Source organism: Magnolia sinica, chromosome 3, assembly GCF_029962835.1.
Source record: "Magnolia sinica isolate HGM2019 chromosome 3, MsV1, whole genome shotgun sequence".
Taxonomy (NCBI): domain Eukaryota; kingdom Viridiplantae; phylum Streptophyta; class Magnoliopsida; order Magnoliales; family Magnoliaceae; genus Magnolia; species Magnolia sinica.
In genome coordinates this window covers 128,852,223-128,879,794 of record NC_080575.1, presented here as the reverse complement: position 1 = coordinate 128,879,794, position 27,572 = coordinate 128,852,223, and the positions used below count along the sequence as shown (strand labels likewise).

General features: G+C 37.0%; 2 protein-coding genes across 5 annotated transcripts; one reads left to right on the top strand and one right to left on the bottom strand.

Annotated features, from left to right (window-relative positions):
- Nucleotides 1-4,503: 4,503 nt before the first annotated feature.
- Nucleotides 4,504-15,939, top strand: LOC131241290 (uncharacterized). 3 transcript variants are annotated; one of them, XM_058240075.1, is made up of 4 exons: nucleotides 4,504-4,841; nucleotides 13,028-13,415; nucleotides 14,893-14,951; nucleotides 15,123-15,703. In XM_058240075.1, exons 1-4 carry the CDS (start codon nucleotides 4,604-4,606, stop codon nucleotides 15,137-15,139), a joined length of 702 nt encoding a protein of 233 aa, XP_058096058.1. In that variant the 5' UTR covers nucleotides 4,504-4,603; the 3' UTR covers nucleotides 15,140-15,703. The 3 variants fall into 3 exon arrangements, with proteins under 3 accessions (XP_058096058.1, XP_058096057.1, XP_058096059.1); XM_058240074.1 differs by lacking the exon at nucleotides 15,123-15,703 and adding an exon at nucleotides 15,739-15,939 and having other exon boundaries at nucleotides 4,506-4,841; XM_058240076.1 differs by lacking the exon at nucleotides 15,123-15,703 and adding an exon at nucleotides 15,739-15,939 and having other exon boundaries at nucleotides 4,513-4,841; nucleotides 13,097-13,415.
- A 1,591-nt stretch (nucleotides 15,940-17,530) lies between these two features.
- LOC131241289 (probable inactive receptor kinase At4g23740) lies at nucleotides 17,531-24,296 on the bottom strand. 2 transcript variants are annotated; one of them, XM_058240073.1, is made up of 3 exons: nucleotides 24,007-24,296; nucleotides 22,162-23,590; nucleotides 17,531-18,566 (listed from the first exon to the last, which is right to left on the bottom strand). In XM_058240073.1, the coding sequence occupies exons 2-3, from the start codon at nucleotides 23,396-23,398 to the stop codon at nucleotides 17,821-17,823; spliced, it is 1,983 nt and encodes a 660-aa protein (XP_058096056.1). In that variant the 5' UTR covers nucleotides 23,399-23,590; nucleotides 24,007-24,296; the 3' UTR covers nucleotides 17,531-17,820. The 2 variants fall into 2 exon arrangements, with proteins under 2 accessions (XP_058096056.1, XP_058096055.1); XM_058240072.1 differs by having other exon boundaries at nucleotides 22,162-24,296.
- Nucleotides 24,297-27,572: the final 3,276 nt, after the last annotated feature.

Genomic DNA, 27,572 nt, shown 5'->3' with positions numbered 1-27,572 from the left:
AATGAATGATCATATTGATGCAGGTGTGTTGTAGAAAAACTTTAAACCATTGTTTGACACCATAAAGTAACCAGGGGTTTTTAATTTAGGTTGGTTTCAAATCCAAGGTGAAGCTTGGATTACATTTAAAATCCTTCCAAGAGTTGCATGTGTAACATGTGTGTTACTAGACTATTAATCTATTGGGCACATGACCCACTGATGATGTCCCAAAATAATTAGATAATTGCATAAGGTAATTACTTTAATATGATGATCTTCACTGTCCAAACATTGTCCATATAAATAAACGGTTAAAAATCATTGGTTAGTCACTTGGATGTGATCTTGTGCTTGTGGCCCATCCGATACTTGAAGTTTCATCATTTTCAAGCAAAGTATATATTTCAACAGGCTTATTACAACCATTGTATCAAACATTGCATACATACACTAATTAGATATTAAATTTAATGTAATAATTAAATTTAAACCCTTGTAAATATGCTTGTGCATAGTTACTTTTTTGTAAATGTACTAATGCATAATTACTTTTGGATACAGGGATTCTGAATCTAGGGTGACAAACATGACAGAATTATTTCAAATCTAAGGGGTTTCGAATCCAGAGAGTACAATGACTCTTAAATATGTACTTATACGCCAATTGCACACATAGCATATATGTAATTTATCCTTAAAAGTATCCGGCCAGCCTTGATCCAACCATTCCCTATAGGGCCAGGGCCGGGTTTAGGCTCGTCCATTGGCACCCATAATGGCCAGTTAGGTCCCATTTGGATCCACCCTCGGATGGGGGCATCATCAGAGACATAAATGTCATTTTGATCGAAAAATAAGATGGATGTACCTTAGGATGCAATTTTCAAAGTCCCTCTTTATCTCTCGCTTGACAAAATGCACTAAAAAATGCCCAACTCTTGTAGTTGCTTTAAAAAGTAAACTTAGAAACTTCCTAGAAACCCCATTTTGAGGAAGTGCGTCCAAACGGGCCCTGAAGCTGGTTGATGATGCAAGCTTGAAATGACTTTTGTGGGTCACGATCTTATGCAGTACTAACAACGACGGCGCTTCAGATGTGTTAAATGTGCAGTGGCCATTGCATATGATGATGCCTGAATGGACGTCGGTTACTAATTGCACCATTCTTCTGCCTTTTTTTAGGGCCCTGTTTGGATGTACCTCAATAAATGAAATGTCCTGTACTCGAAGTGCAACACGTGCTTACATGCGTTTGTGAAAATTGTGAGATGCTGCACGTGCTTACAAGAATCCTAGCACGTGTCGCTTCAAGTGGGAACAATTTATAAGATGGTCCAATGATCGGAACCGTCTATACTTATAAGACACCTTGAAAAATTACAATGGTCAGATGACTCTTAACAGTCATTTTCTATAGATGAACGGAGAAATTGAAATTCTAATAGGGTCAAAATCATCGTGGAGGTGTGGTTAGAAGACAGGCTTATTTTTTTATATAGAACATGGACGGTTCAAATCATCCAATCACCTCAGCTTGTGAGGCCCCGTACTCGTAGGGCGCGCGGATTGGCCAGTGACCCTGCCACTAGCCGGTGGTTAGTGGTAGGTGCTCTGTGGGCTCCACCATGATGTATGCGTTTCATTCACACAGTCCATCCATTTTTCTAGATCATTTTAGCACTCAATTCCAAAACTGTGGTAAATCCAAATCTTAAGTAACATATACGTACATAATATATATATATATATATATATATATATATATATATATATATATATAAAATTTTGATAGTAATATACTATGTTACTTATAGTATATTGCATGGATAATGATTATAATATATTCATGATATATTATAATTAGTAATTTTAAGTACCTATAAGCAATGGCCGATAGCAGGTAAGCAATGTATTTAGGTGAGTATAAAATATTTGGTTAATGAAATTAATATAGTAATATTATCTTTAATATTATAATATGGTAATATAGTATGATGTATTACTAATATTACACATGATTTTGAAGGTTTTGAATAAGTGAGTATATGTAATTGTAATATCCATTAATAGGGGATATATTACTAATATTAGTAATTATATTATTATATTACACTATTATATTATTATTATTAATTACTATAATAAGTCATCAGGATATTACATTAATTATAAGTAATTAATATATTATATTATATTAGTAATTATATTATATTATTTGTATTATATTATTAGTGGAAAAATTATATATTATTACTAATCAAGTAATATTATATTATATTAATGTGTAATCATATATGATTATAGTAATATTATAATTATATAATTATAATTAGCTTAATATTATATATGATAATTATATATACTAAAGTAATCATATAATATTATATTAATTAAGTTATAATAATCATATAGTATAATTATAATATTAATATAATAAGTGATAATTATTATACTATATTATTATGATATTATTATATGGTATCATAATAATAGTTATCTTCACTTATAATTTCATATGATGATTATAATAACTTATCTATAACTTATATTATGTTATAATCATTAATCATGTTATAATTATATGATAATCATACTTATAATATATACTTTGATAACATTACCATTAATGTTATAATTTATATGAGATAATGTTTTATATATGAGATAACCTATATGAGATTATGCTAACATATAATGCTATTATAATCATTGATATATTGATAGTTATATATGTTATATTTCAATATTTATATATATGGTTATATTATGTTGATTATAATATAATAATTTGATATTAGATATTATAATGTAATTTGAATTATTAGATATCATATGGTGATTTAATTATTAACATCTTTTATAATTAACATGCCCATTATATGATTAAAAGATTACCCAGTCACGGTTTCACATACAACATAACTAGTTATGTAAGAACATATTTTTATAGGTGTGATATGTTCCATGATCGAAATCAGGGATTATAATACCATTTATAGGAACCCTCCTATACATCATGATCTTTTTAATGAAATGGGGTGATAAATATCGAGGTTAATTTTATGACAATTTAATTTGATAATGAGGATTCCCTTTGCATATAAGTGACTGGCATCAGTTGCGAAGTCTAGTTCATTGATTACAATTTTATGGTCTGCCAAACGTTGGTTTCACTTAATTCAGTGTTTTTTCCAAAGGAAGAATTTGATCTCAAACATGGGATTTGACGGTCAGCATACCATGGTATTTGCAGCTATATAATCATTGTGTAATAATGTTGTTAATTCCACCTAATACAATTCAATTCCTCTTTCCAAACACGCCCTCAATGACATCATCTCAAAAACGCTTGGCCAGTATCCATATGTAGAGTAAGAGGCCAATATATGAAGGATCTTGCACAATAGCTGAAAAATTCTACAAACTTAACTACTTCATTCTTAGAAAGTTGAATACCCAATAATTCACTCTTGAAGATGTTCACTTTTAATCTCGAAATAACTTCAAAGCATCCAATGAATCTTCATTGAATTATCTACTTCAGCCTCTTCCACATCGCTTGAATAGAATAGTGTCATCTGCATACTAAAGATAAGAGACTTGAAAATTCGACTTATCCACCCTAAAACCATCGATTAAACCCGCGGTTAACCCTTTATCCAGCATCTTGCTTAAAGCTTCAACCACCACCACGAATATATATGAAGATAGAGGGTCACCTTGTTGCAGGCCTCTTACTGCTAGGAAAAAAAAGTCTTTTGGTGATCCATTCACTAAGAATGAAAACTTAGGCGATTTAACACAAAATTGAATTCAACTCCATTTGTGCCCACATTCCAGCTAGCCCAACATGTAAAAACCCTCAGTCAACGTAATCATATGCTTTTTAATATCAAGCTTGCTAATGACTCTTTTTCTCCTTCCCTATATTGTGAATCAGTACATTCATGAGTTATTAACACATTATCCACTAATTGTCTCCTAGTCACAAACGCTCATTGAGCTTCTTCTTCTTTTTTGATAGATTGCAAGATTTATCAAAAAAGAAGATATATACAGTCTGAACCAGGTGGGGCCCACTGTGATGCTCATGAAAAATCCACCTCGTCCATCCATTTTTCCAGCTCATGTTAGGACAGGAGCCCAAAAAGAGACAGATACAAAACTCGAGCGAGCTATAAGACACGAATCACTCGGGATTGAACGCCCACCGTTGAAACATTTGTGGCCCACAGATTTTTTGGGTAGTTCTCTCAGCGGGAATGACCTTATGAATGGCTTGGATGACATATAAACATCACGGTGGACCTCTAGAAGGTTTCAACGGTAGGTATTTCCCTCCCCACTTTTATCCTGTCATGTGACCCGCTTAAGTTTTTTATCTACCACATTTTGGGCATTGTTCTAACATGAGCTGAAAAAACGGATGGACGGGATAGATTTCACACAAACATCACAGTGGGGCCCACCTGGCTTCCGACCCAGGAACTTTCTGCATTTGGCAGTCTCATGCAATCCGCGCCAGACACGATAGTTGTGAGATCTTGAGTCATGTTAAAAGCAAAAATAACTATTTTAATACATAATCCTTTCTCTGGATCTTCTAAAAAAGGAGCATGAGATGGACCGATTCAAGACGTCGCAGAGGCGAGTCCATATCCAGGCCGCTGCTGTTGGGACAGACGAGGAAGATGGAGGGATTCAAGTGCAACAGACTCCGAAGGAGAACGTGATCGACGATCAGGAACCGTTCATGGGAGTGAAGGTCCGAAGGAAAACTTCTCTTTACAGAGATTACAAGGGAGATTACATCGACGTAACTTCTCATCCTTATCTTATCAAGATCTTGGAAAGACAAGGTAATTATAATCCAACGATTTCATTTCTACTCTCATATTTTACTGAATTTGATTTGGATGTGATGTTTTTGTGTAGTTTTTTGTGATATTTGCTTATCTTGATTTGGATCTGTCGAAATTTTTCAGTTTTGAGAGAATTTTTCTGGAATTTATGGGTTGAAAGGTATATAATTGCGATCTGTTGGAGGGATCGTGTGGGATTTAATATCGTATCAAATACGCCATTTTTTGAACATATTTTTGTTTCGTATCAATTTTGATCCTTGTTAAAGAGATTCCGAAAAAATATGGTGAGGTTGTTATTAAAAAATTGTAAGAATTGAAAAATTTTAAGAAAAATAGGGATCTAATATTATGTCAAATGCGTTGTTAGTTGAATGTGATTTGTTTTGTATCTGTTTTAATTGTTGTTAAAAAGATTATAGAAAACATGACAAAGTAGTTATTTGAAAATTTGTAAGAATTAGGAAATATTTTGAAAAAATAGGAATTTGAAATCTGATTGTTTGCCTCCAATTGCAGAGGTTCGCAAGTAATATCCTATGAATACATGGTCGATCCCACAAGGAGATGAATTGTGAGAATAAGAAAATCAAATACAAAATTAACTAAGTAATGGACACTAAATAAATGAAATGATTTTGAAGATTTTGAATAAGTGAGTGTATGAAATGATTATATTACTATATGATTATATAATGAAATGATTAGTAAAATCATAATACTATCCCAAAACATAGTAATATTGATATTGTAATGAAATTGATTGGGGGCAATGTATTTGCTTTAATGATTATAATACTATAAGTATTAGTATTATAATCATTGCACATATAGATATTTGGTGATAGTATTATACTCACATATAATTATATTTCATATACTATAAGTAACATAGTATAATTTCATATGATTAACTATAATCATTGCACACATGATTATAATATACTTATAATATATTACTATTAGTATATTAATATATGATTAATTAATAATATTATTGATAATTATATATGATAATATTAGTAATATTACTAATTAAATAATCATATATTATAATATTATATAATTACTAATAATCAATATTATATTATAATTACTATTGATTATAACATATATAATTACTTGTATAATATTATAATATTAGTAATTACTTATTCCACACTATTATATTAATATATTCCAATATTACTTAGTGGAGGATGTATATAAAGTAATATTAGTAATATTAGTAATTATATAATATTAAGTAATATATCTTATAAGTATTATCATCATTTTATTACTAATTATTAGCATGTCATCATACAATGTTAGAAATATCGGTATCGCGTTAATGAAATGATTATAATATATTCATGACATATTATAATTAGTAATATATTATACTTAGTATATTCATGTGTGCAATATCCATCATATTTATGATATATAATATCAATATATTAATGATATATACTTATACCTATAATAAAATTATTTGATGAATATATAATACTTAGTATAATATAATTATGATCATAATATAACATATAAGTAATATATTATAACATGATTAATTAATATGTATAAATATTATGATATATTATCAATTATAAGTACTATGATATCATTAATCAACTTATATTATAATTAAATTATTATGAGTATAACTATTCGCGTATAATCATATTATGATAATTATACTATAACTATTACCATTAAATTATAATAATCATATGACAATTAATTCAATAATCATATATAATTATTGATAATTGACTATTGATACCATAATTATTGATGATATAATTATAGTATTATTATAATTATATAATATTATTATCATATATAATTATCAACAATATTATTATACTAAAGTAATCATATAATATTACATCTCCTGTGAGAGTATCATATATTACTAATATTATTACTAATTATATAATCATATAGTAATATCCAGTGGTTAATATTAGTAATTACTATTGTATAGCAGGTAAGCAAATATCAGTCATTACTTACTTGCTATATTAGTAATATTTTATTATATAATAAATTCTTTGTAATGATATTCTTATTTCCTAACGGTCAATACATATTATTTTTTTAGTGTCACCTAGCAGGTGAGTTTTTCATTAGAAGTACTATCCACTCTTTCTTTTATTTTTATTGTTCTCTACATTACATTACCATTACATTGGAGACAATGTAGATTTTAAGTTGGGGGTTGTGGATAATCACACATGTGAGGTTTTTTTTAGGTTTCAGTGTTTTTCTTAGGTTTATGGAAAAAAATTTCAACATTTGTAAAATAATATGTTGATATACAGGAATATTAACATGATATTAAGCGAATTCCAAAGGCAAAGTTAATATTTAGTTTAGGTTGATAGTAGTCAGAATTCTGATAACTAAAATTTATATACTTGAGTTCGATTATCTAATTACTAGTTTAAAGTGAGTTATAATTTGATGTACTGAATTCACAATACATCCTAGCTAACTAAGTGAGGAATATGATATGTGAACTAGAATAACAAATTTTGATTCAGACAAGGTTGGATGAACTAGTACCATCGATATATGCTTAAAAGAGAGAATATTGAAGGAAAAAAAAAAGTGATGGAAAAAGAAAATTTTATTATAGAGCATGAATGCAATGACCATAACAATCGTGTTAGTAATCCGGAGTAAGGATACCTAAGTATCCATTACTATCACATTACAAGTATAATACCTTATCTTATGAAGCAAACCTGGTGAAAACTTCATCTAAGGATTGGGGCTTAAATATTGCATAATTTTCTCCATTTATATCTTGGTTTTATGAACATGAATCAGCTTAATGTTGTATTTTACTCTTGTATGTGTTGCAAGGTGAATTTAAGAGTTTGGATTGAAAAAGGGTGCTAAAAGCATGGATTTGATGCTCATGAATCACCAAGGCAAGGGATGGATCGTATGAAATCAAGATTAAAGAATTCATATGCCAAAGATTTAAAAAAATCAAGTGAGAAATGAATAGGATCAAAAATTTAAAGTGAAGAATCCTGAAATCGTTCTGAAAAGGTATAATATGAAACTCTAAAGTTTATTTTGAAAAACTGCGCAGCGTAAGTCTATTTTAAGAAACCACATAAATTTAAGGCGGTTTCTAGAGTTTTCCAACTTTGTACCAAAGTTGAAGTTCCCCACCTATAAATAGAGCTTCCCAAGGCATTCCTAAGCATCATTTAAAGTATTCAAGAGCAAGATTTAGAGTTTTTAGAGGGTTTCCAATTTTATTAAAGTTTTATAAATGATTATTTTTTAGATCTTTTCTATTTGCATTTATTTATTTCTTGTTGCTTTCTTTCTCTATTCTAATTATGTTTTTCCAAGTTCCCTCTAGCCCAAGCTAGAAGGGAAGCACGTGAGTTTAATAATTCTTTAAATTTTAAAGATTGATTATTTTAATGATGAGAAAAATGGTGTATGTATGTTATCTATTGTTTAGATTTAGTTTTTTATTATAATGTGAGATTCATATGTTTCCATCATATGAGATCCACTTTGATGGATATGTTTACTATGAATCAATTAAATTTCCTAGATAGGAGAGGATCTCAACCTATTATATTTCTTTGATGTTCATTATCTTATAGATATGAATTCTTAAAATCACTGACGCTTGAGAATATATATCAATGGTACAAATCCATAATTTTCTAGTATTTTATATCATTTATTTAAAATGTTTAAATTATTTTATTTTTTAATTAGGCTGACCATAGTGCTCGGATCCTAGTTGTGTTATCCAAGTCATCATGATTTTGGAACATTAACCTATATGTAGAACTTTGAAGCTTGGGTATTGTTTTCAAATTAATTGAATTCCATACATTCAAAACCTTCAAAATCATTTCATTTGTTTAGTTTCCATTACTTAATTAATTTTGCATTTGAGTTTCTCATTCTCACAATTCATCTCCCTGTGAGATCGACCCTGTATTCACAGGATATTACTTACGAACCTCTGCACTTAAAGGCGCCTATTCATGATGACTTGGATAACACAACTAGGATCCAAGCACTATGGTCGGCCTAATCAGAAAATAAATTAATTTAAACATTATAAATAAATGATATAAAAGCTTAGAAAATCATGGATTTACACCATTGATATATATTCTCAAGCGCCAGTACTTTTAAGAATTCATATCTATAAGATAATGAACATCAAAGAAATGTAACAGTTTGAGAACATCTCCTATGTAGAAAATCTAATTGATTCAAGGTAAGCCTATCTATCAATGTGGATCTCATATGATGGAAACATATGGATCTCACATTATGATAAAAAAAACTAAACCTAAACAATAGATAACATGCATACACTATTCTTCTCATCATTAAAATAATCAATAATCAAAACTTAAAGAATTATTAAACTCATGTGCTTTCCTTCTAGCTTGGGCTAGAGAGAACTTAGAAAAACATAATTAAAATAGAGAAAGAAAGCAAAAAGAAAGAAATAAATGCAAATAAAAAAGATCTAAAAGAAAAAATAATAATTTATAAAACTTTAATAAAATTGAAAACCCTCTAAAAACCCTAAATCTTGCTCTTGAATGATGCTTAGGAATTCCTGGGAAGCCCTATTTATTGGTCAGGAACTCCAACTTTCGTACAAAGTTGAAAAACTCTAGAAACCGCCTCAAATTTATGCATTTTTTAAAAATAGACTTCACGCTGCGTAGTTTGTTAAAATAGACTTCACACTGCGCAATTTTCAAAAATAAACTTTAGAGTTTTAGAATACACTTTTTTCAGGACGATTTCAGGATTCTTCATTTCAAATCTTGATTCTTTTCATTTCTCACTCGGTTTTCTTAGATCTTTGGCATGTTAATTCTTCAATCTTAGTCTCATATGATCCATCCCTTGCCTTAGTGATTTTTGAGCATCAAATCTATGCTTTTAGCACTCTTTTTCAATCAAAGCTCTTAAATTTATCTTGCAACACATACATGAGTAAAATACAACATTAAGTTAATTCATCTTCATAAAACCAATATATAAATGGGAAAAATTATGCAATATTTGAGTCTCAACAATATCATGCCAAACATGCTGTTAGTATGTGTGCGTGTGCGCATGCATCACAAGGTCATCATTTGCAATTTGGCAAAAATCTAGAAATTTTTGAGAAACTAGGGAAGTTTTTGGGAAACTATAGAAATTTAAATATTGTCTTTTGAGTTTTTGGATTCCCTTTCCTCCTTTAGAATGCATTTGGATCACACAAGTGAAGTGAGTTGCAAACATTCGGTTTATGAATCCAGATGAAACGATAAAATGTAAGACTTTTCCTAGTATTCACAAGGAGGAAGTAACCCTCAAAATGTAGTTGCACTTCTTTCATTTCCAATTTGTAAGGAATGTAATTGTAATTTGGATCCAGAACATTGGTGTGAATGCTAGGGAAATTACGATTGGGTTATTTCCACCTTTCTAGAATAATAATTGCAGCTGTATCCAATAATGTATCCAAACACACCCTTAGTAATTAATTAATGAAGATTTTGAGTGCGACTCATGAATTACTCGTAAACTATTCACACAAATTGTTCCTGGTGATTGGATAGTTATTCAGTAGTTCACGAGAATCCTTTGTTTAAAAGTTTTGCCATATAATTTAGTACTCTGTTTAAGTTACCGAATCAAAGTTATGTTACTTTTGTTATTGTTTCTCTCCATTGCTTATGTGGACCATGTAATGGCTTTACACACCCTGAGTCGGTGCCGCCATCATAAAAAATTCCGTGACTATCAAGTGCTTTGTTTTGGGAAATACAGGAGGCCTGAGAGATAATTGGCATCTTTTTTGTGATGTTAGGTTTCTTGAATTTGGTTATGAGTTTGAAGACATTGTTTATTAGGCCTATCAGTGAGCCAGGTTGGCCCATCAAGCTTGAGGACATGGCTGCTGTGACCAGTGCTCAGCTGGCAATTTTAGGCCTAAGAGATGGATTTGGCATGATTTTGGAGACTGAAAAAATAGATGAACTGCGCCCAGGCACACGTTTGGTGACAATTTCAATTGAGTCCCAGCCAGTGTCCACAACTAATTGTTTTCATGGGTTGGGCTAGGACACGATTTTCAAGCCTGCTCTGCAGGCTGTCTCCAGCCTATTTTATGGCTTGACAAATGTGCTGGTCCCTGTCTGATCCTGGCCTGTCCCAAACTTGACCCATTGACTGCTCATGCCTTTTGGCCACCCTGATTGATCCCTACCTAGAAAACTTAGATGATGGATGCCAACTCTACCCAATTGCTATTGTTGGGAATTACTCGTGGTGGAGGAGAGTGGATAAATCTATCTTCTCATTCTAAGGGCCTTTTCCTTGGGCGACGAGCTGTACCTTTTCTCATCACCGCATCTTCTTTAAATTGAGCTTCGGCATTGGGAGGAATGAAGTTGAAAATATCACTTTGGGGGGATGAATTTATATCACATCTGGGTTGTTTGTGGGGAGGAAATGTTGCATGGCTCCACCAAGAGTAGTCAATCTAGGCAAATGATGATATTAAGGACACAAGGTGACCTCATTTCTTCAGTGGTTCATTAGAGTCCTTGGCCTCTGGGGTTGGTTTTTGAGTCTTCTGCATGTGTGTGATTTGACACTTCTCTTCCCATCCCAATGACCTTTATGCGGAGCTTTATGGGTCCAAACAGACCCAGCACTAAAGGCTGATCAAGAATTTGACTGGATCTCTCAAACTGGGTGCTTTTTCCACTTGAAGGAGATGTCTTGAGGCCAGCTCATTATTTCCAAGAGGATTTGGCAATACGACAGCACTGTTGCCCTCCCTGCAATTAAGACAGCTCGGGAGATTTGGATAATGCTGCAACACTGTGCAGTGGCTTGTTATCTGGTGTTCCTAAAAGATGTTTGATCAACATCGGATCCTACGTGGCTGATATCAGCTATCATCAATGTGGTGAATCCAGTACAGAAGCCTCTAGGAAGAGCTTATGTTGGTCAGAGGCAACTTTGACGCCTCTATACAGATCATGCGGTTTCAATATTCGACACGATTAGATGGCCACATGAAAGACAATAGAAACAAAATTAAAATTTAATTCATAACAGAATTGGTTAACTTTCCTCTGGAAGGAGTCGACTACAGAAGATCAAATGGTTAACCCCTGCCAAGTGCCAACTTGGTGTAGGATGGACAGTTTGTGTTGTTCACGGACTGGATGAAGGTTTGATTGTGTCCTTGCAGGGGTCCTTACCGGAGCCATATCTGATTCTGCATTAATGCTCGTCTTACGAAGCAATATGAGGAGACGGTCGCCTTGATGTTTTGAAATAATATGATCATTTTGTATAGGTGGGGAAATTACTCTTTTGAGAGACATCAAGCGCTTGCCACTTTGCTAAATTAAGACCTTGAAGAAGGAATTGAGAAGAGAAGGATATCTATGGAAATCTTAAATCGAGTGTTCGACTTTTGTCAAAGACTTGCATTTCTTCCTCCATTTTTTTTTTCTTTCTACAGGTCGATGGTGTCCACATCATCAAACCACTGAAAATAAAGCTATTCATGGGAAATAAAAATGTGGTGGTCGAGTCTCTATTTTTAGCTAGCTGGCTAACAACCGTATGTGATTTGTATTTATGGATACAAAATTTATCCATTTTGCTCAATCTTGTGACCTTGTTTGAGTGGGATGGCAGCATGTTTATGTCTGGGAGCACATTGATGATCTCAAATTAACCTACTGAAGGGATTATATATGATCATTGCAAGTACCTTGACAGAGTATTTTGAATAAAAAAATTTGCCCTGTCATTAAAAAAAAAAAAAAACTTGGAGACAGTTTATCATTGAAGGACATGGTATCAAGTGTTGGACAGACTTCAAGAAGCCTGATAAGCCACATGTCATGTACTAATACGTTTAAATATAAAACACCTTATCCAAATTATATCCTAGTGGAGCGCTTTGGCTCGTGTATATTTTGAATTCTGCATGCTTCCCTTTTCTTCCACTTGTTTGCGCTCTTCACGTTAATGATATACAAAATTTAAAGGTTCAAAGATCGGATGAACAATCATTGACTGCTGATTTCACTTCTCAAGGAATTGGTCTTTCATTTTATTTTTATTTTTAATTTTTATTCCCCCCTCCCCCTCCCTTTTCCTGCTTTTAGGCCACTGGTTAGAGCACATCTCTTTTTTTTCTTTTTTTTTGGCCAAAGTTCCGTATTCCATCTCTGCAGGTGACCAGCAAGTTCTTTTTGCGGATAAGATTCTGAAGTTCACTGGCTCAGGGAAGATGAAGCGACGTATTCTGTTAATTACAGATTTTGCAATCTACATTGTGGACCCAGAAGTCAATGCACTTAAACGACGGATAGCACTTGCGGCTGTTGATAAGCTATGTTTGAGTGAACTGAGCGATAATTTCTTTGCAATTATTGTTCCAAGCGAATACGACTGCCTTATGGCCAGCACTCGGAAAACCGAGATCGTTACTGTGTTCGTCGAAGCTACCAAAAGCACATCCGACTACGAACTTGAGGTTGCTTTCTCCAATAGGTAAAACTGGAATGCATTTCCTCCTCTTGCCGCACAAAGTTAATTAGTATAAAAGATTCTTCGTTTTCTGGCAATGATCCATACGGTGTTTAGAGCAAAGTAAGTTTTTCCTGATCCCACTGGTTGGAATGATGGTACCATCATTCCGTGATGGTGGTCCCATTGCTTCTGTCAATTGGGATTGGGCAAGGCAGGTCAGATTTCCACTTTTCAGATTTGTGGATGTCATGAACATATCATTTTTCTTAATAGGTGGAAACCTAGACCTCGCCTTTTGGAGAATGATCATAGGATTCGTTCTGTGGTATCGGGAGTGAAAGCAAAATTGCATGTGCCTGACTTCTCGAAAGGGCACACATTTCATAGGCATATATTTTCACTATCTTCAAGTATGGTTTTCTCGTTATGGTATTCTGGTGCAAAATCCTCAGTATATCCAAATCAAACCCAAAGTTAGTGACCTAAATCAAATCTAAGGAACATATCATATGGATATAGGCGACCATAAGATTCCATATTTTTAATAACCCTATGCATGAGCATTTATTGCCAAAATGGTGCTGTGGAATTGATTATAAACATGCAACTCAAAGTATGAGGTCCAGGTCAATCTGATTTTAGAATGCAACTCAATGTAAGTATGATTTTATACCACTTGCTCCAAAAATGCCTCTGCCCTTTAGATTGAGAATTTTGAAACCCCATTTTAAGTAGAGCTGGCCTCCAGTGGTACCAGTACCAGCATAGCTTATGGTGGTACCATGGGGTCCTCATAATGTATGCATAACATCCAACATGTCCATCAGATGTGTCCGCCCACAGGCCCCCATTGGCCTCAAGGCCAAAAATCAGGTCAATCCATAATTCAGGCAGTGACACCACGGGAACAGTTTGAGAGGGGACGCCCACCATTGATTTGCCTGGGGTCCCACCTTTATCTAGTTGCAAAACGACTAGAGAGAGCCTTTTTAAGCATATACATTGTAAAATTTGCCAACAATATTTATATCACTCCACTATGGGCGCAAATGAGCATGCATGCCTTTACCAGTTACGCTAAAACAGAAGCACAGATAAAGGTTGGCTTACACACCACCAATCACTTTTGTAGGCCACCCAAGTGGGCAAAGGGCGAGCCTTGCCATGAAGATCACCTCGTACAAAAATCAGGTTAGTCCACTTGCCAGATGGGAGAAAATGATCGATTGTTTGAATCATGCTCGCTGAAAATCTGATTCACATACTATGACGGGGTGCATGATGAGTGGACTGACCTGATTCTTGCACCATGTGATCTTCATGTTGGGGCCCACCTTTTGCATATCAGATGGCGTACTCACATAACATGTTAGCAGGTGAGTCGGGTTGCATGCTAAGCTAACCAGAACTGATGGTTGGTAATCGTTCCTCATAATCTTCAGTGTTTATTGATACTTCTGTTATGTATACGGTCACGACTTGTGGTGGAATTGTGCAGGTTTGAATACAATGCTTCTGCTGAGTTAGTTAAGGAAGTCCAATTTGAGGAAGTCGAAGGTTTGTCATGCATCCATGATTCCAATTCTTTTTAAAATTGGTCTTGCAAGGACACCCCATGTTGCATCCTGCCAATTCACTACCATACACTTTCCTAGTGGTCAGTGACTGGAACCTGTCACCCATAAGGTAATGGGCCATGGTGCTGATTGCACAATCGTGACCCTGCAGTCGGAGGCTTGGGATGAGCAGTTGAAAAGAGAGAGGCTATTTTGCATTAACCATCAGTTTTCAAGCTGACCCGGATGGTTAAGATAATTCTTTTGCTTCTTCTTCTTCTTTTTTGCACTGTTGGCCACTGACGACTGGGCCTACTGCATGATGAGTTCCAACCACTGACCATGGCCCACATACATTGGAAGATTTCACAGGTCAAGTTCAGTTGCCTATGCAAAGCGTCCTCTTTTCTTTCTTTGTTAGTTTTTGAGGCTGCATTTGGCTCATTGCCATTTCAAGAAGAGAGGAAAACAGTTCATGACATTGGATTTTCTACTCTTGATAGATTTTTATTTTTTATTTTAAAATGGTTAACCGTGGCTCTTTATTGTTGCATTGGAAATAATGAGCTCTTTCATATCCACATGAGTGTCGCTTCATGATTTTGGACATTCTTAGTGAGAATAGAAATCTCTCTAATTTTGAATAATTTTTCTTGAGACCCAAGCCAATAGTAGCCTTATTAAACCTTTTTCCTTTTTTCTATCGGATTCTCATTTCGTGTATTTTTTTATTTTATTTTTTTAATATTGCTAAATCACATTCTACTTTTTATATTGCCAAATGACAGGAGGGGTTAAAACAAGGATTGTGAGCAAGTGAAACCGCAATGATTGCCAGTCTTGTGATATTTTGTTTTCTGCCATTATTGTTTGTAAAAATAAGTGTTTCATGTGTATTCATTATTGGGTGCTTCCATCCGCCCAAAAATGTAATTTTGATTCTTATTACTGTCTTCTTGTAGGAAGCCAATAATTTCCTTTGTTTTTAAGGGCCTAGCTTGATTCATTCCAATAATGGGTCGTTCATCTACTGGTTTGGTTTCTTAGCATTTGGTATCAAAGCCAACACAACATCCCACGTGTATTGGATATCATATCATTCACCATTGAATACAACACCACACCCCACGTGTATTGGATATCATATCATTCACCATTGATATGTCTGTGAATCACCCTTCATTGCCCGACTTGGGCTCTTTCAGGCGGATGCAGCTGTATTGTTAATGGGCTATGCATGTACTGGTTTAGGATGATGCTTTAAACCTTGATTTGGATCAAAATGAGAGCTGTTACTAGCTTTTGAATACACTTAAGGCCAGCACAGTTCAAATATGGCCTGAAGCCCACCTCAAGCCTGGTCAGCTGACAACCATAGATGTCACAGGGTGCAGAGGGCCACTTGAACATAGGCCAGAATGAGTGCGGCCCAAGAGGGCACCATCACTAGACATCCGCTCTTTGTAGGGTTGACCGGCAGAAAGGACAACCTACACTAGAGCGGAAGCCAGTACAAGGTGGAAAGTGTTATGATTAGACATAAGCTAGAGTGGGTGCTGCTGTGGAGTGAGCCGTTGTAGATGGGAACCGCAGGAGGGGGTGACCTTTGGAAAGGGCAATGTGGACTAGAGTGAAAGCTGCCCCAAGGTGGAAACGTATGACCGGGAAATAAACCAGAAAGTGCCATCAGTGCAGCTGCATGGCATGGGGATGTGTTCCAATGCCAATGATTTAAGGCCCTAGCTTTGATAAGTTTCATCAGTCCTGAGGCTTTTGGCGTACTGGTTTGGTTCTTGACAATGATATCCTTGCATCTTAATTTGTATTTGGGCCGAAAACATCATCAATTGGATTTTTATGGTTGGGAGATAACAACAATGTTCCCCAGGCTCAGCAGCAGGTGTTGCTACCAGACAGCAACAAGAGAGCTGAACTGGATGGCTATCTTCTTTTTATTGTGAGTCCCACATCTGACACATACCTTACTCCTTTTACTAAACCACATCATTGTTACACATGGATTCATATAGCCTTGGTTACAAGGAATCCATGTCCCTTGTAAGTTCCATACGTTTCAATCATGTTATGACAAAGCAGACGATTGATATTGCATACAAGTAAATTCCAATAAAGCTGTGAAGAGAAGTGTGGTTCCAGTTTTAGATGCACGATCAAAAAAGAAAGAAAATTACGCCTATTTAATAATCTGCCTATGGGATGGGTGTATATTGAAAATACCTATGTATATTGAAAATATGGATGTCACCAGAGGTTTACCTTGAGTTAGTGCATGCCGCGTGTACAATTTCCAAGTGCCTGAATATCAAGCGTCAATAGTGCCTGAGTGTATCATATAACTGCAGTTTGACATATTGGTTAGGCACATGAGAACGAGACAAGACCTGGACCATCCGGACTCTCCATTGACGTGCAAGTATGGTAAATGGGTTGACGGACGGCGCCAGACTGGTCGGGGAGGCGGCTTTTAAATATCAATCCGCTCTCCCGTCTATTCCAGGGAGATCTTTAATGTAAGAGAGAGGAAGAGAGAGAGAGAGAGACTCGGCCACTGCTTTGATGGAAAAAAAATAAAATAAAATAAAAAACAACAGCAAAACAAATTACCAATGATACATATGCCGGATTTCACAAGGATGAGATATCAGATCAAACCTTCGGATTTTGTATGGCATCAAGACGATGCCAGGACTGACAGTCCATAGTGTGCCGGCCGATAAGGATACCTTGTCACGAATCACCAGAGGATGAAGAAGAAGATTGACGCTGCCTAGAGCATCCATACAGGCCGACATACTAAAATATTAAAAAATAAAATAAAATACAGACATGAGAGATACACCAGCATTGGCTCATTGTGGGGAGGAGGATTCGCCTGCCAGGACGGGTGGTGTTTGGCCGCTTGACACATCCGATTTGACTTCTGAGGAAGGCCGGTTCTTGGGTCGGGTGGAGGATTCGCCTGCTCGAACTCGTGGTGTTTGGCCACTTGATTCGTCTGATTTGGCTTCGGAGGAGGGGCGGTTCCCAGTGTCAACCCGCCTGACATCCTCGATCATCTTCACAATGTTTGCCATCTTCGGCCTCTGCTCTGGCATCCTCACCACGCAAGCCATAGCTATCTGCAGCATCTCCACGAGCTCCTCCTCTATGTTCGGATACCTCATCAGCTCCACATCAAACACTTCCGCCGTCCACTCCTCACGGACCACGGATTGCACCCAGCGGACCAAGTGCATCACCTCTTCCCCTGCAGAGGTCTGAACAGGAGACTTCCCGGTGAGGAGCTCAAGGAGTAGGACACCGACGCTGTAGACATCAGAGGCCTGCGATGCTTTTCGGGTGTCAACCACTTCTGGGGCCCGGTACCCAATGGCCCGAGACAGAGGAGCCGCCGGGTTCATTAGGGTTGTAAGGCCGAGATCGGATACACAGCCGTACTGGCGGGAGTTGAGGAAGATGTTTGAGGATTTTATGTTCCCATGGACAAGCTTTCCCGAGTTCTCTGCATGGATGTAGGCGACACCCCTCGCTGTCCCTAGAGCAATTCTCAGGCGGGTGTCCCAGTCTAGTGGGATCCTGTCCTCACGTCTTTTACCTGCAAGAAAGCAGAATATCAGCCAGAAAGAAACTGTTGAATCAGTAAAAATGTAAACATTGGACCAATCTGAGAGAAAACTACAGTCAGGCCTTCATCCGTTTGGGTGTGCCAGTGCCACACCCATCAGTGATATGGAAGCCAATAATTAGGTGGGGTCGACCATGAGAATACGGTCGATCATCAATCAGGCCATCAGGTGGCCCACACTAGTATCAGAAAAATGGATGATTAGAAAGAAAATAACCAATGTTCTATGCTCAACACATTTTCCACACCTGAGGAGTGGACCCACTGGGATATTGCGATGGGGCATATTCAAACTGAGCCTGTTCTGACACATGGCCTGGATCTCGTACACATGCTGTGATTCACATCTTCACTCTTACCTCATGTATCACACCCTAGTATTTCTCAATAATGGTCTTATTTCTACTTCTGTTCTTACGGAAATTCAGAACCCAATTCACAGATCACTACAAGAGTCTAATTTCTCTAATGTACGGTTATAATTAACAAGAAAACTTATTCGGATTGGATTGAGAAACATCTGGACAGTCATTGACACAAATCTCGGTACACTGACAGAATTTGCTTCTCTATGCGCTGTTGATGTGTAGACATAGTGCTTTGAGAATTTGATCTTAGTTACATTGTAATTTCCTACTTTGGTAAGAAAGAATGATTTTAAGTTACATTGTAAATTCCTACTTTGTTAAGAACGAATCTATTTCATTTCCTAAATGTTTTATGTAAGATTACCTTTCCATGTCCAATCATATTTACAGAACCATTCCCTTAAAAATATTGCATGCTTTCTTCCCTGGCAACAAATAACAAGCCATGCCATGCTCTACAGATCCATCCACTTCATTAATTGCCTAATAAGTCCATCTGTAACCTACAGCTTTCTTATAGTGTTCATCTTCTCTCCCGACAAGGTTAAGATGCTGCCTTTTCAAAGTGTACAGATTTGCAATTGGAAGCATCCAGGAACATATACGTGCATCAGTTGCATATATGTGAGGGGCAGATATCATAGAGCTTCATAGAGAGAAACATCAAGTTAAATGACATGCTGGACGGAATGAAGAGACGATAATATGCAGGGTGAGGTTGGCAGGGCAAAAAAGGAGATATTAAATGTGCTTGAAGCAGTTGCCATGAGGTCCACCACTGGTAAAAAGCTCTCAAACTTGGCCGACTCACATTTGAAGTTATGGTTCTTAAAGCCAGGCCCCAAATAGTTGGAACAAGGCAATGGTGGTGGTGGTGGGGTGATGATGGTCTATCTGAAAGGCAGGTTTATTCAGAATGTCCTGATGCGAGTCACTACAATATAGAAATGTTATCAGATGTCATAGGTTTGACTTTAAGGTTGAATTGGTCATAACTTAAATTTCCAAATCCTCACGTATTTCCTATATTTTAAATAATCTTAAAATTAACAATCCATTTTAACGATTCAATTCAGCTGACTCTCTTATGATTCCCCAAACCAATTCAATACTCAGAACTTGATAACAAAGAATAGAATTTGGAAGCAGAGCTTCTCAAATGTGACAATCATACAAACATATTATAATCATTTCCTAACAATTAAGAAATGCCTACAGCTTCAAACTGCTTAAGGTCACTAAACAAGGTGCATAATCCTAATCTTTGCACTGCAAAATTTTCTGAATGTGTCATAGCAAGTTCAAAACTACAAAAATTTTAATTCAGAAATAAAGGAAGAGGAGATCGTAGAGTAGATAGTAATAAGAGTAGCAAGGAAAATGGTGCATTTAGTTGCACGAAGTGAGAGCTGAAGTGAGGACGTGTAAATCCTAAAAATCTAACATGTTGAAGCAACCATGAAGTGTTTGTATAAAATGATACTATACGATTTTGCGTTTATATTTTAATTATATCTAGGCATAAATCATTTAGCAACTTCTATATAAATAGAGATGCAGAAATGGAAAGAACTACATGATTAAAATTGAATGAATAAATGAGCTGTCCTGATGGAAAAGCAGATGGTGAATATCATGGTTAAAAGACTCTGCAACTTGAACCCGACTCGTCCAATCTGAAGTTGAGTCCAAACTCACCAGAGTCGGGGGTGAAATCGGCCGACTCGACCTTGTCAGGGGTGACTTGTCCAGATGACTCATTGTATCGAACTGGATCAGGTCTAACCAAATCCAAGTCGACTCAGACTAGTCACACGGGACTCATCCGAGACACAAAACTACTGCAAATTTCTATGTTACACAAGGACAAGTAAGGGTATTTAGTATGGAAGATCCTCCTAAAGTTTGAAAGCCAAATGATCAGGTACTGGTTTGGCAAGGCTGGTTACAACTCAAATTAGAATAGTGTGAAAGTAATTCCCCAATGTTCATAGGTTCAGCTTGTCCCCAAATCCGAATTAGTATTAGTCTAGTTTCCAACGAGGCCTAGAGTTCAAAACCCTGGTAAGAGTAAAAATTCGAGTGTTGGAGAAGGGAGACCCCAGCCAGGATCAGAGTGCTTGTAATCCACTTGGGTACTCCAGCTTTCAAAGGATCCTAGTATCATAGATGCAAATACAAGCGAGAGGAGGTCATACATGAGAGAGGGAGGAGTGGGATTCTCTGGTGTGAGTTATACAATGGATAGAAATTTCTTGGTGCTAGGGTGGACCATACTGTTTGTTTTAGCATTTCATCAAAAGTGCAAATGAGTCATTTAGAAGTTCTTGCATAAATTCCAACTTGGCATGTCTAAGAACTGAAGCACACATCAATAGAACATACATGGTTTTTCGGGTTATTGACAAAGACATAATATAACAGCACATCATTTTCATTTTGAGTAATTCCTCGACTTCGATCGTTTCCTCGAAATTCAAAAATGCCCATAACCTTCTATCCAACAGTACCCATAAACTAGAGTTTAATCCTATGAAACAACTAAGAGTATGGTCGTAACCATATCAAAACAACAGCAAAAAGGCAGTGTTAAATCTATTTTCAAACAATATAAAAATAGCAAGCACATTGATAGCAGCTGAAATAGATTGCAGAGATAGCATAGACTGAATCCTTAAAAATAAATTAATTAATTAATTAAATAAAATAAAAATCATCCTCTTGGACCAGCTACTGATCATCGCCTTGGTAAGCTGTTGCCTCACCAAGTAGCTAATCTGATGCGAGCACCTCCTCAGGTGGATTCCTGCTTTTGCTCCTCAGCCTACAGGGTATTAGCAGCCATTTACAGTTGTTGTTCCCCTCCCAAGGGCAGGTTGTGGGGTTGGCTGGCACTTTTGTAAAAGTTGCAGATACAACTTCAAGCCTAACCTTATTATGCACATTAAAAACAACCAACAATGCAATCTCCTGACATGGAAAAAGAAAGGATCATAAGATCCACAAAACTAACATGCAACCCCTGATGGCGATACAGCATACCATGTAAGATTTCAAGGCAAAATATTTGGTCATCTGCTCATTGTCAAGAAACATCACTCAGATAAAAATAGCAAATTAAAGTATAATTCAATTTTCTATTAGTATGAAACTACTAAACTAGTCCAGAACAGGCAGATTAGGAAGTAGTATCATACCGTGTAATAGTGAGGAGACACTCCCAAGGGTGTAGTAATCATAGACCATGAGCTTCTCATCCTTTGAATAGTAATACGCCCTTAGCTCAACAACATTCTCATGCCGAATTCTCCCCACAATTTCCATCTGCTGCTCAAACTCCCTCTTTCCAACACCCACCTCCTTCAACCTCTTCACCACCACTGTGGTAGCATCTTCCAAGACTGCCTTATATGCTGTCCCAAACGTCCCCTTCCCGAGCACCTCGGCAGAAGCCCTCAACAAATCCTCTAAATCAAATGCATAACTACACCCTTCAAAGAAAACCAGCCTATTATTTTCATCTTGGCTACTTGCTACCACCTTCTCTGGTGATCTCTCACCCTTACGCAACTTGCCGGAGGCCCCTTTTTCATATTTCCTCTTGGAGCAACATACAATCAGCAAAACCGCACATGCAAGAAATGCAACAGCGCAACCACCTACTATAATTCCCAGTATTGCCGATTCCCCAAGTTTTCTAGTTTTTCTCGGGCTTGGCAATGGTGTGGAAACAGGAGGATTTGTGGGTGAAAGTGAAACTGGAGGAATTACTAAGGAAAGATTGTTGTTACCAGCAAATGACGAATTAGGGAACCTCTTGAGAGACTTCGGCACGCTGCCAGTGAGACTGTTATTAGCTAAATCCAACTGCTGCAAATTCGGGAGATTGAAATCAGGGATTTCACCCGAAAGCAAGTTGTTTGCGAAGCTTAAAGAAGTGAGCATTGTGAGATTCGAGATCGACGAAGGGATGCTTCCATTGAAGGAGTTGAAGGAGAGATTGACGATGGTTAGATTCTTCCAAACAGAGAAATCCAGAGGCAGGGGGCCAGAGAAGTTGTTGAACTGAAGGTAGAGCAGAGTCAGGGTTTTGATTCTGCTTAAATCTGAAGGGAAAGGGCCAGTCAGGCCGTTGGATCTAAGGCTCAGGATTTGGAGCGCCGATAAACGGCCGAGAGTGTTAGGAGGGATCCTGCCATTTAATCCAACACCAGGCAAACGGACGGCTACCACGCGCGAGTTATCAGGGCTGCAGGTGACTCCGGTCCAGTTATGGCAGACAAGGGAGTTCTCGTTCCAGTTGAGATTGCGGCCGTGAGGGAGATTGACGATGAAATCGAGCAGAGCTTGTTTGTCTTCGACCGGATCGGCAAGCAATCGCGACGAAAGTGACAAGAGAAGAAAAATCGCAGAGAAAATGAAGGAAGCTTCCATTTCACTGAAATCCGCGGCAGAGACGGAGTTCCCTCTCTCTCTCTCTCTCTCTCTCTCTCTCAATCCACGAGATTTTGAATCGAAACCGAAGAAGAGGCGGTAAAAACTACCGATTTCGGGGCATTTTCATGAAAAGACGAGCCGTTCCAGAGAGACTTCTCTCAAAGATCGCGCTGGCAGGCTTTAAATCGGCTGTTTCAGTCAAAAGAAGAGCATTTCTTTAATTTGCCTTTTCCTTTTACCTTTTACAGATCGTCGAAACCAAGCGATTCAGTAAGAACTCAAAAACAGGCTTGCTTTTGTAGATCTAGTCAAAGACGAAGCAGTGTGCTTCGATTTTCGTCGAAGATCGAGTGCTTTACCACAAGCCTTCGTCAAAAACCGAGATCTAAGCGTCTAAGAGCAGAAAACGAAACAGGAATTCCAAATCCCGAAGCGGTTTTGAAACTTCTTGAACACAAAATCAAGCAAAAATACACCGAAACCAGCATTTCCGAGCGGTTTCCAAAAGCTTGAAAGAAAAGAAAAGAAAAGAAAAAGATGCGTTTTCTTCTACTTTGTAGGAATGACTCTCCTCATAAACAGAAAAAAGAAATGACTTCTCTGACCGGTTTTTGCTTGCGAAAACAGCATCCAATGCGGAGAAATTGAATAATCATATCATTCCACGATATGACGGAAAAGAAAAGCAGTTCTCCGCAGAAATAGGAAGATTTTGCATGTGAGGAGAGAGCGAAAAGCGGAGAAGAGGCGGCATTTCCACCATTTCTAAGCAGGAGAGATTATAGAAATGGCAGCAGACAGCCAGGAAATCGCCATTAAAGCTCTCAAACAACCACAACTAGGGTTTCTGCAGCTCTCTCTCTCTCTCTAACGGATAGCAGTAAAAAAATGAGCAGGAGGGAGAGGAAATGGGTAAGGTTATATACCCGTCCGCGAACAGAAATCTGTCTTTCATTTCATCGGGGACAGCTCTCTCATTTGGAGCTTCCCATTGACTGAGAGCTTACGTGGCACTGAGATTATAGTGGGCCCTCCTCCTGGTAAGGTTGGGTTAGGTCGAAAGGAATCCTCTCCAACACCGGTTTCACGCAACAGCTAATACAATTAGGCACCGTGTGGCTCACTGTATGTTGACTATTTCATCCTCTCTGTCCATCAGGTGAATTTTTCTGTTTTAACTGTACAACCCAAAAATACGATTGATCCATTTCCTAAGTGGGCCACACCATTCGGAGAAATATAAAATCACTCCTAAAACCTCCTTGTTTCTACGTTGTTCCCACCATATATTGGATCAGGCTGATTTTTAACTAGTAAGTCCAACCTAGTGAAGCACATCATATGAATGGATCAGATGGAATGTAAAACCATGGTAGGACCCACGCATAAATCTATGGTTGGCGTCTCCTCTCCATTGTTCATGTAGCACGGCCCACATGAAGATCTCGATAATTTTTTTCCTTCAGGCCTAAAATCAAGGGAGATACACGATGGATGGAGTGGATTTCATATAAACAACACGGTAGGCCTACGGAGCTCAGGTGTTGTACGCTCTGCGTTCAACCGGTGCTTCGGAGAATTACGGCGTTCTGGATGTTATTTGATTTTATTCTTTCACGCGCACGCGCACTCACGCTACACGACTGTTGCTCGAACCCATGATCTCATCGTGAAGCTCATGCGAGTCTACGGGTAAGTCATAAGGTTATTTGAATTTTTGTGTATGAATGGTGGCCACTTAATAATTATATACGTGGACGATTAACTCAAATTAAACCGATTTAATTGTTGAAATCGTTGTCCATTAGTCACATTCCGAAATTCAGTTTGTTTGAGCAATCCCAAAGTTGATTTTTAGACGCTTTTTTTGTTGAATTAGGACAAATGGATTTTTTCAATTTTAACCCTCCAATAGGTGTCCACTAATCCAATGGATAGATAAATAAATAAGCATAATGCTGTCTTCAATAGTACATCTAGACTGGGACTCATAAATTGGAGAGTTTTGATTTGAATTATTTTTGTGCCGCATGTGGAATTTGTAAGTGACTAAGTACCATCCACCCTAGTCTGCCAGAATATGAAAATTTATCTTTTGAGTTCCGATGCGGAGAACGCCCGTGTACCTACGGGAGCCTATTAAGTGCGACCCAGACTCACCCATGACGGTGCGGCCCTTACCGTGGAGCCCACATTGATGTATGTATAATGTATCCACTCCGCCCATATGTTTTTTAAAGATTATTTTAGTGTATTATGACAAGAATGAAGCAGATCCAATTATCATGTGGACCGTACTAGAGGAAACAGTGTTGATTGACCATTAATGGACCATGAGAGTTTTAGATCAAGATGATTTTTTTTCCCTTCTTCTAGGATTACGTGACCTTAACAACAGATTGGAATGCAAATAAACACTACAGAAACATTAATAAGTGCCCTAAGAAGTTTTTAATAGTAGGACTTTCAATCACCCCTGTTTCCTAAGGTATGGTCCACCTGACAATTAAATCTGCTTCATTTTTTGGTTTAATGCCCAAATATAGTATGGAAAAACAGATGGACAGCATGGATAAATCATACATACAGCAAGGTAGGCCATACGGTAAGCGACGAACCTTCTTGGGTGGGGCCGGGGTCTCACCTGATCCGGTCCCAGGGAACTGTCGGGGTTACTCACTCTATCGTGGGTGAAACCTACCAACGTGCATCAAATCCAACCCGTCCCTCAGTGACATTTCTCCTTGTTTGTTCGTGAGCCCAAAGTCAGGCTGATTCAACACTCATGTGGGCCACGATAGGCTTTACACGAAACTATTGGTGGGCATCCCATCCAGACTGTGTCCTGTTGTGTGGTCCACATGAGGGTCAAATCATCATTATTTTTGGATTCCATGGTTATTATTAGGCAACGTACCTGATAGACGGGTATGATCTTCTGAAAATTCCACCGACTTGGGTCTCAGATCCTCGTGAGGCTGCATAATTTTGAAATGGTCGGACTTTCAGGTTACTCGAATTCGGTTGGGAAATCTTGTCCTCGTTTTTACATCTTTTTGTCGGAATGGTTACATTCAGTACCTTTCGTTTTCCTCATGTATTAAATGTCCACCACACTCGATCAGTTACCATCATGCTACGGTGGAATGCACCGTTTGAGTGGCTCTTATCTGAGGTGCATGACACGTGTACGGTGGCTGGATTCACCCGTATTCAAGGTACAATGCATCAGGCCGCGGATAACAAAACCCCTGGTCAATTTGGGTTGGTTGAACCGCGACTCAGGTTTACCCATCTATACGCAGGCATGGAACCATGGGCTCACATGCAGACATGATTGGATGATCTGCATCGCTCATCTCATGGTTTTGGCCATGGATAAGTTCAACTGAATTGGACCGAAATAGAAGTTTCGACCGTTAGCGTTCTATTAAGATGTAGAGAAACAGGATCGACTTTTCAGTATTGTTATATTTTTGTCTATCTCGGGAGCTGTTTGGCAAGCATGGATTCAAGTGTATTTGGGATCCAAAAGTTACTTGGCAGCATAGATTCAGTAACATTTTCAATTAAAGGCATTTAAAATTTACAGTTTTTTTATGTTCAGAAATCTCTCTCTTTTATTATAATTGATAATTAAATATATATTTATATTTTTTTTCAAAGGTAGAAAAGTCAATTAAATAACAAAGGTGTTGCTAAGCTACTTAATTCAACTTACACATGGCATGTCGTTGATATTTGAAAACAACAACATTATTGGTTGCATCGCTGAAATAAAATTATTAGAATAATTGAATATTTCAAACATTAGCCATGTAAATCACTAGTTAAAAAACAATAAGAGGTTGTTTGGCACCCTAGATTTAAGGGGAATTGAGAGGATTTCAAGTCTCTTGTTGTTTGGCAGCATAAAGTAATTGGAGGTTTCAAATCCAGTTGGTTTCAAATCCCCTTAAGGAGGGGGTTTCAAATCCATGGTAAGAACTTGAATTACACCTAAAATTCTTTCAATAGTTGCATTTGTAACATGTGTCACTAGACTATTATTCTATTGGGCATATGGCCCACTAATGATATCCAAAAATAATTGGACTATTAATTGCATCATTATATATAATTACTTTAATATGATGATCAACACCATCCAAACATTATCCATGTAAATCAA